The 11,306-nt window shown below is 40.5% G+C and overlaps 2 protein-coding genes across 3 annotated transcripts in view; one reads left to right on the top strand and one right to left on the bottom strand.

Annotated features, from left to right (window-relative positions):
• The first annotated feature begins 83 nt into the window (after positions 1–83).
• LOC109969208 (NADPH oxidase organizer 1-like) lies at positions 84–3,850 on the top strand. 2 transcript variants are annotated; one of them, XM_020615932.1, is made up of 9 exons: positions 84–197; positions 344–501; positions 605–685; positions 816–888; positions 1,128–1,311; positions 1,402–1,598; positions 1,706–1,810; positions 2,112–2,229; positions 2,362–3,850. In XM_020615932.1, exons 2-9 carry the CDS (start codon positions 427–429, stop codon positions 3,008–3,010), a joined length of 1,482 nt encoding a protein of 493 aa, XP_020471588.1. In that variant the 5' UTR covers positions 84–197; positions 344–426; the 3' UTR covers positions 3,011–3,850. The 2 variants fall into 2 exon arrangements, with proteins under 2 accessions (XP_020471588.1, XP_020471587.1); XM_020615931.1 differs by having other exon boundaries at positions 84–501.
• Positions 3,851–7,225: 3,375 nt separating this feature from the next.
• The window catches only part of LOC109969201 (NADPH oxidase organizer 1-like), an 8,512-nt gene continuing 4,431 nt past the window's right edge, over positions 7,226–11,306 (bottom strand). The window contains exon 8 of the mRNA XM_020615925.1: positions 7,226–7,245. Within this exon, the coding sequence (XP_020471581.1) occupies positions 7,226–7,245 (20 nt within the window). The remainder of the gene's footprint in view (positions 7,246–11,306) is intronic.

Below are 11,306 nucleotides of genomic sequence, written 5' to 3'. Positions count from 1 at the left end.
GGGGATAATTTGGTAAAAATCTTTTTATGCAGCGATTTGGACTGTAACGTCTGCATTTTCTAGTCATTACGGTAAATGGCCGTTTTAGCGTCGGGGATTATCTTTGCTCCTCCACCCTTATTTTGAATCCGTTTTATAAATATTTACGGGCATTAAACAATTACACAACATCTGTAAACTGTTCTGAATAGGTTCCGGTAGGTGTTTTATCAGTATACGCCCATCCCATCCAGCTACACCTGTTTAGGCGCGGCTGTTGCTCTGGGTGTTTGCATCCTTTGCTGCATTCAAAGTGGCTCCGCCTTGTGAGCATATATTTACCGCCGACTCCTTTACATGTCAGAGCCGCGGAGACAGGTTGACCGGACACTCAAGGACAACAAAGCAGTTACTGAACCTGCAGGTAGGAACACAGAGAAGCACACGATGGCCAGCCAGCAGCGCTTTGTGATCAATGCCCGCATCATTGCAACTGTTCTCAGAAGCACACCAAGACTCAAGGTGAGCTAAGACCTCAGACCATGTGTTTTATGTCTGGTAATAATTCTGTTATAAAACCTCCTTTGGTCTCCATTTGATTCACTGCTGTTGTTAACTCCCACAGATGTTCATGATGTCTGTGATGTGGTCTGATGAGGCTGAAGTGATCATTTACAGATCCTTCCAGGATTTCAAGGAATTTCATGTAAGGCACAATCAAGTGTAAAGCAAAATCGCATTTTTTGAAAATAAAAATAAAAATAAAATGTAGGCTGGATCTTTAACCTGGCTGGATATCACATATCCTATAACATTATTTTTTGTTTTTGAAACAGGGGCAGCTGAAAAAGACCTTTCCTCATCTGAACCCTTTCCGGAAAAATGACAGAGTGATCCCCAAATTTAAGGGTAAGATTATTTCAGCTGTTAAGTATGTAATAGTACATACAGCCTGCACATGTTGTACTGTACTTACCCTACAGCTATAGGCCTACAGGGAGCAAAGGGGTATTTAACTAATAATTACAGAGAGAAATGTGGCAATAGCATGTTGTGATTGCTTTGGAAGACCAAACTAAATTAACTGCACTTTGTCTGTTGGGGGCTGTAATCTGAAGTGTTGCCAACATTTCTCCTCCTCGTTTCAGGAAGGGCCATGAGGAGCAGCCTCCAGCAGAAGGGATCCAAGCGATCTGTCCAACGCATGAAGTTTCTGGAGAGCTACTGTGATGAGCTGCTCAAGTGCGACCACACGGTGACACTGAGCTCAGCGGTCACTCACTTCTTCATGCCCAAAGACCATGACCTGCAGTCAGACTTCACCAAGAACTGGTAACACCATGTAGCCATACCAGCTTCAGTTCAGTAGCAAAGAGGTGTCGATTATTAGATAACTGATTGTCTTCTCTTTATGTGCTGTAGCATCATGATCCTGCAGTCTGACGGGTCGGTTGAAGGAGGAGAGGGTGTCACTCGCCAGCATGCAGGCAGCATTACCCACCCGTTTGTCACCCAGACCTACAGCTGCGTGGCTCCTTTTGAGACAAAGGACACAAAGAATCGTCCATTTAAGGTTGCTGTGAATGAGAAGCTGGATGTCCTGATCAAAGACCCTGCAGGTCAGTACCTATAGCTGGGATGAAATCGCTCACAGAAAACATGATGATAAATAAAAATCTCTGAACTTTGAGCTACCTTTACAATCACTTCTGTTTTTGCTCTCCAGGTTGGTGGCTGGTGGGGGAAGAGGATAAGTGCCTTGCTTGGTTTCCTGCTCCCTATCTGGAGTTGTGGGAAGGAGAGGATGATGATGCTGGAATTCAGCTGACAGGTGAGATAATTACTTATCACTATTCAATTTGAATATGCACTAAAGCGCATTCACATAGAGGATGTGCTGTGACACAAATAGGACTACTATCACTTACCAACTGTAATTACTTTGGTAAGCCTGCCAAATGTGTGAGATTTTTGGCATCATACCAAATGCACCTATTACTGCAAGCAACCAACACTAGAGAGTGCTTTTTAGCCATTGGATTTGCCTGCATCCACTCTGTGCACCCTGCTTTTTAAAGGACAATTTGTACATTTGTCCTAATTAGACCACTTCTCTTGTGTGTGACCTTTAGGCGACCTGTACTGTGCCGTGAAGGGTTACTCGACCAAGAAGGCTGACGAGGTGTCTGTGCCCATTGGTTCTGTGGTGGAGGTGCTGAGACAGTCAGACGACGGCTGGTGGCTCGTCAGGTACCGATCTTGTCTGTCTGCATTGCAAAAACCTGAGAACCTCGGTGCAGCATAATTAAATGCCTAATAAACTCCCAGGTTAAAATTTACAAGTTGAAATAAATTCTGTTTTTCTTGCAACCTTCTCTTCAGATTCAATGGAAAGGCAGGTTACTTCCCCTCCATGTACCTGAAACCATACAACAACCCCCGAGCTGGCCTTTTCAACATGCAGAGAAAGCTGTATAACTCCACTGTGAACCTGGCATCTCGTTCATTCAGCACCGGTGATGAAACCAATCCAGAAGGAGATTCTACAGGTCAGCCCAGAGATGGGACCACAGTGCCTGATCCTCTCCACAAAGTCCGATCCCTGGGTGACCTTTCTCAGATCTGGTCACAGACGAAGAGGGATGTCACACCCTCAGACAGCCGCACACGCAGCATAAGCAGCACCAGCACCGGATCCAGCTTCTCCAGCTTCTCCTCAAGCAGTGAGTCATCTTCGAGTTTAAAAGAGGAAGAGCAGCATCAGAGCTGTGCAGGCCAGCCCGAAGCTTCACACCAGCCCGATACCAGCCCTGGTCTCATCCTCTCAGACCGTCGCGGCTCCAACAGTAGCTCTGGGAGTTCTGGATCTGCCAGCTCCAGAGGCAGCGAGACAGCTTCAGTCGCTCCCAAGGTGCCGCCCCGACCAAAGGCAGAGGAGATCCTGACCCGCTGCACCACAATGACCCGGAAGGCAGCCCTGGCCTCCAAGGCCCGGCTTCAGGTGGAGCCAGAGTCCAGTCACAGCCGCTAGGCAGCTTATACCACAGACCAAGTTATACTGTGATACTTTACTGTTTATTGAACCATTATTTGATTAATTATATATTCATGTAAAATAGTTAATCTTCTCAACTCACCAGGCCATTCCCTGGGTCTTTTAGAAGAGGTGACAAATCTATGTTGACCTTCATAAAATAATGCGCAAATGGATCAAATGGAGCACGATGCCTTTGGATTCAAAGTACTTGGCTCTATGTAAGAATAATGTACTGTAGCTTCAGTGAAGCATTAGAAAGAGCAGGTTCAAGAAAAACGTATATGACTATGTCGTGAAGTAGCAGAGAAACATTTTTGCCACCTTTGAAGTCACATAAGGGGAATTTTAAGTGGCTTGTTGGAACTGAAGATGTTAAATATTTACACTGGACTGTGGTTTATGTTTCTTTTTCCTCTAAATTGCATGTTTGTACAAATCTGTGAATGGTTACAGGTTCTGAACTGTTTGACGAAACATAATATATACAGAGTATATCATTCAGTTATTATATATCTTTGATTTATCATTCACATAAGTATTTAAACGTTTTGCTTTACCTGTGTATTTACTGTATATCATCTGTTGGAAAGAGCAGCAAAGAAAACAACAGTGACCGGAGTGAACGTGACTGGGCGAAAGGTTTTTGATCGCCTGCCAAATCCGATTGTGTTGTTGAACAAGATATCAACACACAGAAAGAATAACATGTCATGTCAAAACATAATATGTCTTGTTGCTTATTCTTTGAATATGCCGGCCCTTTATACTGCATGCACGGCATCATAATCTGCATTTATGTTCAAAATGCCACCTAGTCCAACACAAAATGGTCAATAAAAGCTGATTTGCACTTTGCACATATTTGGTTTACTGTATTTTTTCCAGGTTGTTCCACAGGGAGGTAGAGGAAGACAGTAGCACCATCATGTTTTATTAATATGTGTGAAGTTTAAAAACACAGTTCTGGGTAAGAGATTCCTGTGGTAAAGGAAAAGCATGCTGACACCAGAACTAAACATAATGTTTCTACTCCTTTGATCACAGTAACCTTTTTGCATTTTTAGACCTGAAGTAATAATAATTAATCATGCTGGTCACAAGGGGCTGCAAGTTTAAGCAACAAAATTAAAATCAACAGTCAAGTAAAAGTGTACACTGATCAGCCATAACATTATGACCACCTGCCTTACACTGTGTACACACAAGGCAGTTGGTCGGCACTTGTGTCACTCTGCAGCTCACTGTGCATCTTCTGTGAATCCATCTGCTTCCACAGTTCTACTGTCAGGAAGAGCACAGATGTGTCTATCATTTAGTGAAACACTTACACTGAATGTTCACTGGTTGCCTCAGCTACACCACACACACACACTATCAGGTGCCCCTGTAACAAGATAATCAGTGTTATTCATTTCTATTGATTATCAACTATCATTCATTCAGCATGCAGAAAAGGAAACTCCTATGTTACCTAAAGAGGAAATGATAATGATCACAGAGAAAAGATTCATCAGGCTTACAAAGATAAGGAGACCTGAGGTGAATAATTAGCCAGAAGAGTGCAGTTGATGGGAAATTAGCCACTCTGTTTATACAGCGTACCTTTTACTATCATCAGTGCTGTTTTATAGATATAATCATTCTCTTTGTACGTGTGTGTTTGTGTGTGTACCTGTTAATAAACTTACACTGTGGGGACTAGATGCAGATTTTAGCATAAGAACTCATTTAAGGCTGGGGTGAGGTTACAGTTAGGTATAGACAAGTACTGTAGTAGCTATGGTTAGGGACAGGCTAAGTCTCCAGGAAACGAATGTAAGGAAATACACCAAGCATGTGAAGTCCCTACAATGTGTGTGTGTGTGTGTGAGAAAGAGAGAGAGAGAGAGAGATTTACAGTAAATGGTCACCTTCAGGAAGCAGCACAAATTGGATTGTGGTCAGCTGAAAAAAGCTACCAGTAAGATTACACAGTGCCACCTCAATGTTTAATCACCTTTGACATGTACAGAAATATTTCAGGATTGCTCTTAAAAAATAAACATGTAAATAAAAGTATTGTGGTTATGCAAAATATGTAACAACAACAACAACAAACAGGTTTTCCAAAACCAAAAATCTTTCAGCAGTCTACAACACATGCAGTCAGCTGTTTATTTGCTGATGATCTGATAATGTTCAACAAACTTCCTTAGAGGAACTGGCATTCATTCAAAAGTGCTGTGAGTCTAATTGTGGGTGTCAGATTCAGCAGAGGTGTGCAGTCTGGAAACTTAACCAGTATTTAAACAATGTGTCAAGGCTCAATGTTCAGAGTTCTTTTTAAATAATGTGTCACAAGCGGCTCTGGATACAAAGTATTTTTTCAAAAGCAATTTAAAAGCAGATACAGCATGTTTCTGGTTAATCTGAGAAATATTGCCCCTGACTGCTTTTGCGCTCTCCTTCAGTCACATATGTTAATAAACCTACAGCCTCATATCGAGGACCTCGGGTATTCAGGGGGTCATGGGATCCCTAATGTAATATGGGGCAAAACTATGAATTTGTTTGTAAGTTACGAGCAAAAAAGCTAAAATTGATTGATCATTTATATTCATATTCCCTGAAGGGGAAAGCTGCGGTTAAAGCTTGTATAGCTGCATTTTGCATCAGTTGTAAAAGGAGCATGGTGTTTTGTTTGAGATACAAATATAATGCATTGCCTACATCCAGTAATGAACAAGACAGAACTGGAGAATTTAATACTATCTTGGCATCTTTGAGAACCAAATGATATATATTTCTTAAATTAAATACACTGACCTAGGGCAGGGATTTTCAACCAGTGGTTCGTGGCCCACTCTTGGTCTGTGAAGGCATTGCAAGCGGTTCCTGACCAAGAATTCAATAATGTAGTTTCACTGTTGGAATCAGTTTGTTTGTTTAAACACATTTCCATGCAATACCCTTTGTTTGTGAATAATCAAATCCATGCAAATACATAAAATTTAGAAAAACCCAGGTGACTTTCAGGATTAAAATAGTGCCCACCACACAACAGTGGTCCTCAGGCTACTATTTAGTCAGAATAGTGGTCATTGGGTCTCAATTAGATGAAAACCCTGAACTAGGGCTGGTAATAAAACAAAAAGGTGTCTTTCATTTCATTTGCATACAAACTTGATGCCTCACTGATCCAGAGGACTTCCTGCACCGACTGGTCCGATGTCACCAGCCTGCCTGTTCATGACACCACCCTGCTGACCCAGCCTTATTGTTGACTCGTTAAATCTTGCTCATGATGAACCAGTGAACCTCAGAGAATGTTGTGTTTTGTGTACAATGTAATCACCAAGAACAAGTACATCCTTGTGCACTTTACACTTTGCAGCTGAGAGACTCTAGTGTCGTGTTTGTGCTGAGCCATGTTCCAATAACAAAAGCAGGGAGGGTATTTATTTCACACACTCATAATGTTGTTACAGCATAGAGAATTACCATCAAAAACATTTTTGAGGAGTTCTGGATAGAGCTTCCTTGTGGCATATGAGAAGCTAAGACAAGATATCTTTTTCTGACCACGATAAAGAGGCAATAAGTGAAGTGGAACTGAAGTAATCAACAGTGCATCTGTAAGGGTTGAATCAGAGTATTTCTGTCTAAATGCTGCACAGAGAGAGAGAGAGAGAGAGAGAGAGAGAGAGTAAACAAAATGTGTTCTCATGACCTAAGCAAGTATTTAAAAAGATAAAGAAAGATTCTTTTCACTGCTGCTTCTCACCAAATATTTTACTGTTATCTGGAGTTGTTCCCTTTTCTTTTAGCCAAGCTAGCTGTGTGGCTCTAGACGCAGTAACATCCGCTGGTCGGTCAGTCCATCATCTTTGGTTCAAACTGAAAAATCTCAACCAATATTGAATATTCCATGGATTGTCATGAAACTTCATGGCTCCTAGAGGATGACTCTTAACCAGTTTTCATTTTAGCAAACATTCTACAGAAGTAAATCCCAACCAAAACATTTTACAATGCACAAATTACATTTTGAGCTCTTCTCAGTTTTCAGCTCAGCATTGGAGAGGGGATGGGCACAGATTTGTAAGAGCAGAATCATTTGTGAGCATAATCCAGGCCATGCGTGAGCTTGTATCTGAGTCTGTGCTCTTAGATTCCTCCACTGGGCTTTGTGTGAAAGTCTGTCAGTAGCAGAAGTTTTGAAAGCGCTGTTCAGTTTTTCAACTCAGCATCTGAGAGCACACAGGCATGGATTTGAGCAGAATAACATTTGAGAGCAAGAGAAGACTCCTAGTGTTCACTCAAATCATCTATTATGCTTACTCTGTCCTCCTTGGTCTCAAATCTGTTTCAGCCCATGCAAGTCTGTGCCTGCTCACTCTCAAAATTTGATTTACCTATTGAATAAGGCGCAAATGTTACAAAACCTTTAGTGCAGACAGACGTTCACACAAAACCCAAAGAAGTAATCTGAAAGCAAAGGCTCAGAAATGAGTGCATGCTCGGACACGGTTGCGCTCTCAAAACAAGATTCCGTGCTTACAAATATATACCTGCATGATCTCAAATGCTGAGTTGCACACTGAGTAGCACTTGGAATGTGGTTTGTGTGCCCTCAAACTCTCAAGGATGGGTTTTAATAGTGGCGGTAAAGTTCAGAGATTTTTGAGATTTCACAACTCAAACCAGAAATCTCAGATGAAATGTCAGCCCTAAACTTATGCAATGATGGAAGTTTGCACACTTATACATTTATCTAGTTGTCTCTTAAAATCTTGGACATGATTAATCATAATGCCTGTAAAGCCACAAGCATTAGATTACACTTGACAAAGAGAAAATATGTGTGAATCAGACAGACATCTCAAAACAGGATTGTGTTTTGGGCTTTCTCTGCATTCAGCAGTGATATGTAAAAAGAAGACGAACAGGCCTTCAAACCAAGTGACTGTTGCAGTGCTTATCTTCTATAACATCCACATCAGAAATGGTTCTGTAGCATTATCATAATATTGGATTTACACTTTTACATTATTATTTAGTCAGAGTAGTTTATGCAATGTCATCACCAATATTTTCTCAATAAAATATGACACAAAAAAGATATTAGCACAAATAAAGTTCTTATTTTCCCATGATTACTCCTATGTTATTTAAAAAGGAAATGGTAATCATCACAAAGAAAAGATTCATTGGGTTTACAGACAAAAATAAGGAGACCTGAGGTGAATAATTAGCCAGAAGAGTGCAGCTGATGAAAAATCAGTCACTCTGTTTACACAGCTGATGTTTTACTATCATCAGTGCTGCTTTATGGATATAATTGTTCTATAGTTGCCTCTTAAAGGGATAGTAGTGTACTGGTTGTAGTTTTTGTGGTGGTTTTTATTACTTTATTGTTGGTTTTTACTGTATTGTTCAGAATTTGGACCTTGAGTCTGCAATAAAAGTTTAAAAGTGTTTGTGTGTGTGTGTGTACCTGTTAACACACTCACATTGTTGGGACTCAGGCTTCTTTGTGGGGACTAGATGCAAATTTTAGCATAACTATTCCTTTAAAGAGCCCATGGCATGCTTTTCCTTCGTTATCTACAATGTTAGAATGGTGAATTATCTAAGATGTGACCTAAAGCTCAAACAATGAGGTGTACATATGTTCTAATGCTTATATGCGGAAGTAACTCAGTTTATACACATCTCTCATCTCTCGCATTTTCTAACAAAATTAAGTATTAAGTGATAGTTTAATGCCAACTGGAGGATTTTGTCATACATTTTTGAAAACTTTTAATATAAACAACAATTGAAAACAGAGCTGTTTCTTTGAAACAAACATTTTTTTTTATTTCATCAGGAATTTATTATAACACGAGCTTTGTCAGTCACTTCCTGTTATTGCCTGCATTCTAACTCCTAGAATTATAACTCTTTGCACGTGCAGCCACTTCACACTTGTCATCTGGCAGCAGTATCCCTTATCAGTAAGTAGTGTGGAGAGCTGTGCGTGTGTGTATGTGTGTGTTTGTTGAGACTGGCTAAATAGGGAAGGCCGTGCATGTGTGTTTGTGTGAGGGGGGAGCAGGTGTTTCTTCAAAGTGAGGATTGCATGAGAGGGCCAGAGTCAGAGGGGGGTTACCCCAACCTCTCATCAGATGGACGTAGATGTGGAGACCGTGTCTGAAGTGAAGCCAGGATTTTATCGCTCAAACACAGGGACACACACACAGCATTATGATGTCAAAGGTCAGGACTGTGCAGCTTTGTGTATGATCTCAGAAGATGTCATCACCTGGGTGTAACAGCCACGTGAGGTTTTCCCCACTGAAGACCATGACTCTGAATTCTTTGGGCATCTGTCGATAATACAAATGCAGGTACTGTATTGTATGTGTGCACAAAACACTTCAACCCACACAGTTATTTAGTCTTAAAACAGTTGTTCATGCATACACACACAGACATTTACAAACTCAAACAGAGAATATTCTGGTCGCACTTTTAAAATGAAGTACATGCTGTGAATAAATGGGTTCTGTCGTACGAGATGTGTTAAGAACAATTTCTGAATTGTTTGTGATCATGCCTGAGAATGGAATGTCTCAGAACACAGGGTGTTGGACAAGGGTCACACCGGCGCAGCCCTGTTCACAATGACACCCACACAGGTTTACTTCACTTTGCACGGTAGTGCTGTGCTGGATGATAGCAGATAGTTTGGGCTGTATAATTGTGCATTTAGTGAATTAACTGCTATACAGGACACGATGGTGTCAGATTGTATGTTGTTTCAAACCAACAATAGTACTTCTATTTGCCTTCTCTAAACAAAGCTTTGAGGTGGATACACAAGGAAAGGTAGCATTGTAATGGTTTCATCCTTCTCTAGTGCAGCCAAAGCCCTCCTTTCCTCAGGGGTAAGGTTCGAGGGTGGGAGTTTGGCTCTGGCCAATGCGTTGGACATTGTTGGGCATCAAAGGACTGAAACACCACCGATGGGGATAAATATCTCTGACTAAATGCCAGTCGGGCAGAACTGATGAAGCCTCTTGGATGAGAGGTGAGACATCTTCAACCTAAAAATCTAATCCATTTGATTTTTTTCTAAGTTTTTTCAGCTTACTATGACCTGGATGGCTGAGACTCTGCACTGGTGCAGTTTCATTGTGAGTGATAGGGATCTGATGTAGTCTTTCCTCAGAAAAATACACTCCAAAGTTCAGCAGAAGCTAATACAAGCCTTCAGGAGTCTATGTCAGTGTGTATCTTTATAATTTATTTAGTAAGTTATAGTCTTTTTAGTGCCAAAATTGTGCTTTGTGTTACTATCCATCTGCAGGGAAACACTGCTGAGATGAAAGAATTTCACTGTGGAAACACTGGAAGACACATACTTGACTTATCTAACTCAAAATGATGAATTATAATTTTAGGCAGAGATTTTTATAATGAATTATAAACATGAGGAGCTATCACAGCTGACTGTATCATCCTACATGGTATAATACTTTTTGTGTAATCTTTTTATCTTATAAATGCTTATAGACAGGGCTAGAGTTTATTAATTTGTTTATTAGTTTAATACTGTTTCTAACAATGTACAGAGCATGCTGATTGTACGCATGTACATTACTAATGTGATGTGTGGTGTAATTTTACAGTCCAACTCAAAGCTATTGAGCCAACATTAAAGGTCCAGAAACTCCTTGCATAATATTTCAGTTTTGATGTGGCTGGTGTGTTACCATACAATGATGCATTCAAGGAATTTAATCAGACCTGTGAGGCATTTAGTCTTAAAAGGAAAGCTATTCATCCTTCTTCCTTTTTCATTTCAACATTGAGCCTTGACACATTGTTTAAATACTGGTTAAGTTTCCAGACTGCACACCTCTGCTGAATCTGACACCCACAATTAGACTCACAGCACTTTTGAATGAATGCAAGTTCCTCTAAGGAAGTTTGTCGAACATTATCAGATCATCAGCAAATAAACAGCTGACTGCATGTGTTGTAGACTGCTGAAAGATTTTTGGTTTTGGAAAACCTGTTTGTTGTTGTTGTTGTTACATATTTTGCATAACCACAATACTTTTATTTACATGTTTATTTTTTAAGAGCAATCCTGAAATATTTCTGTACATGTCAAAGGTGATTAAACATTGAGGTGGCACTGTGTAATCTTACTGGTAGCTTTTTTCAGCTGACCACAATCCAATTTGTGCTGCTTCCTGAAGGTGACCATTTACTGTAAATCTCTCTCTCTCTCTCTCTTTCTCACACACACACACACACA

Source organism: Monopterus albus, unplaced genomic scaffold, assembly GCF_001952655.1.
Source record: "Monopterus albus unplaced genomic scaffold, M_albus_1.0 scaffold171.1, whole genome shotgun sequence".
Taxonomy (NCBI): domain Eukaryota; kingdom Metazoa; phylum Chordata; class Actinopteri; order Synbranchiformes; family Synbranchidae; genus Monopterus; species Monopterus albus.
Note: the sequence above shows the minus strand (reverse complement) of the source record. Positions and strands in the feature narration are given on the sequence as shown.

Excerpts from the sequence above, each read along its gene's own strand:
- LOC109969208 (XM_020615931.1), top strand. The coding sequence starts at position 337 with ATGTCAGAGCCGCGGAGACAGGTTGACCGGACACTCAAGGACAACAAA. Across the intron at positions 889-1,127 it reads AGTGATCCCCAAATTTAAGG|GAAGGGCCATGAGGAGCAGC; the intron begins GTAAGATTATTT and ends TCCTCGTTTCAG. Across the intron at positions 1,811-2,111 it reads TGCTGGAATTCAGCTGACAG|GCGACCTGTACTGTGCCGTG; the intron begins GTGAGATAATTA and ends TGTGACCTTTAG.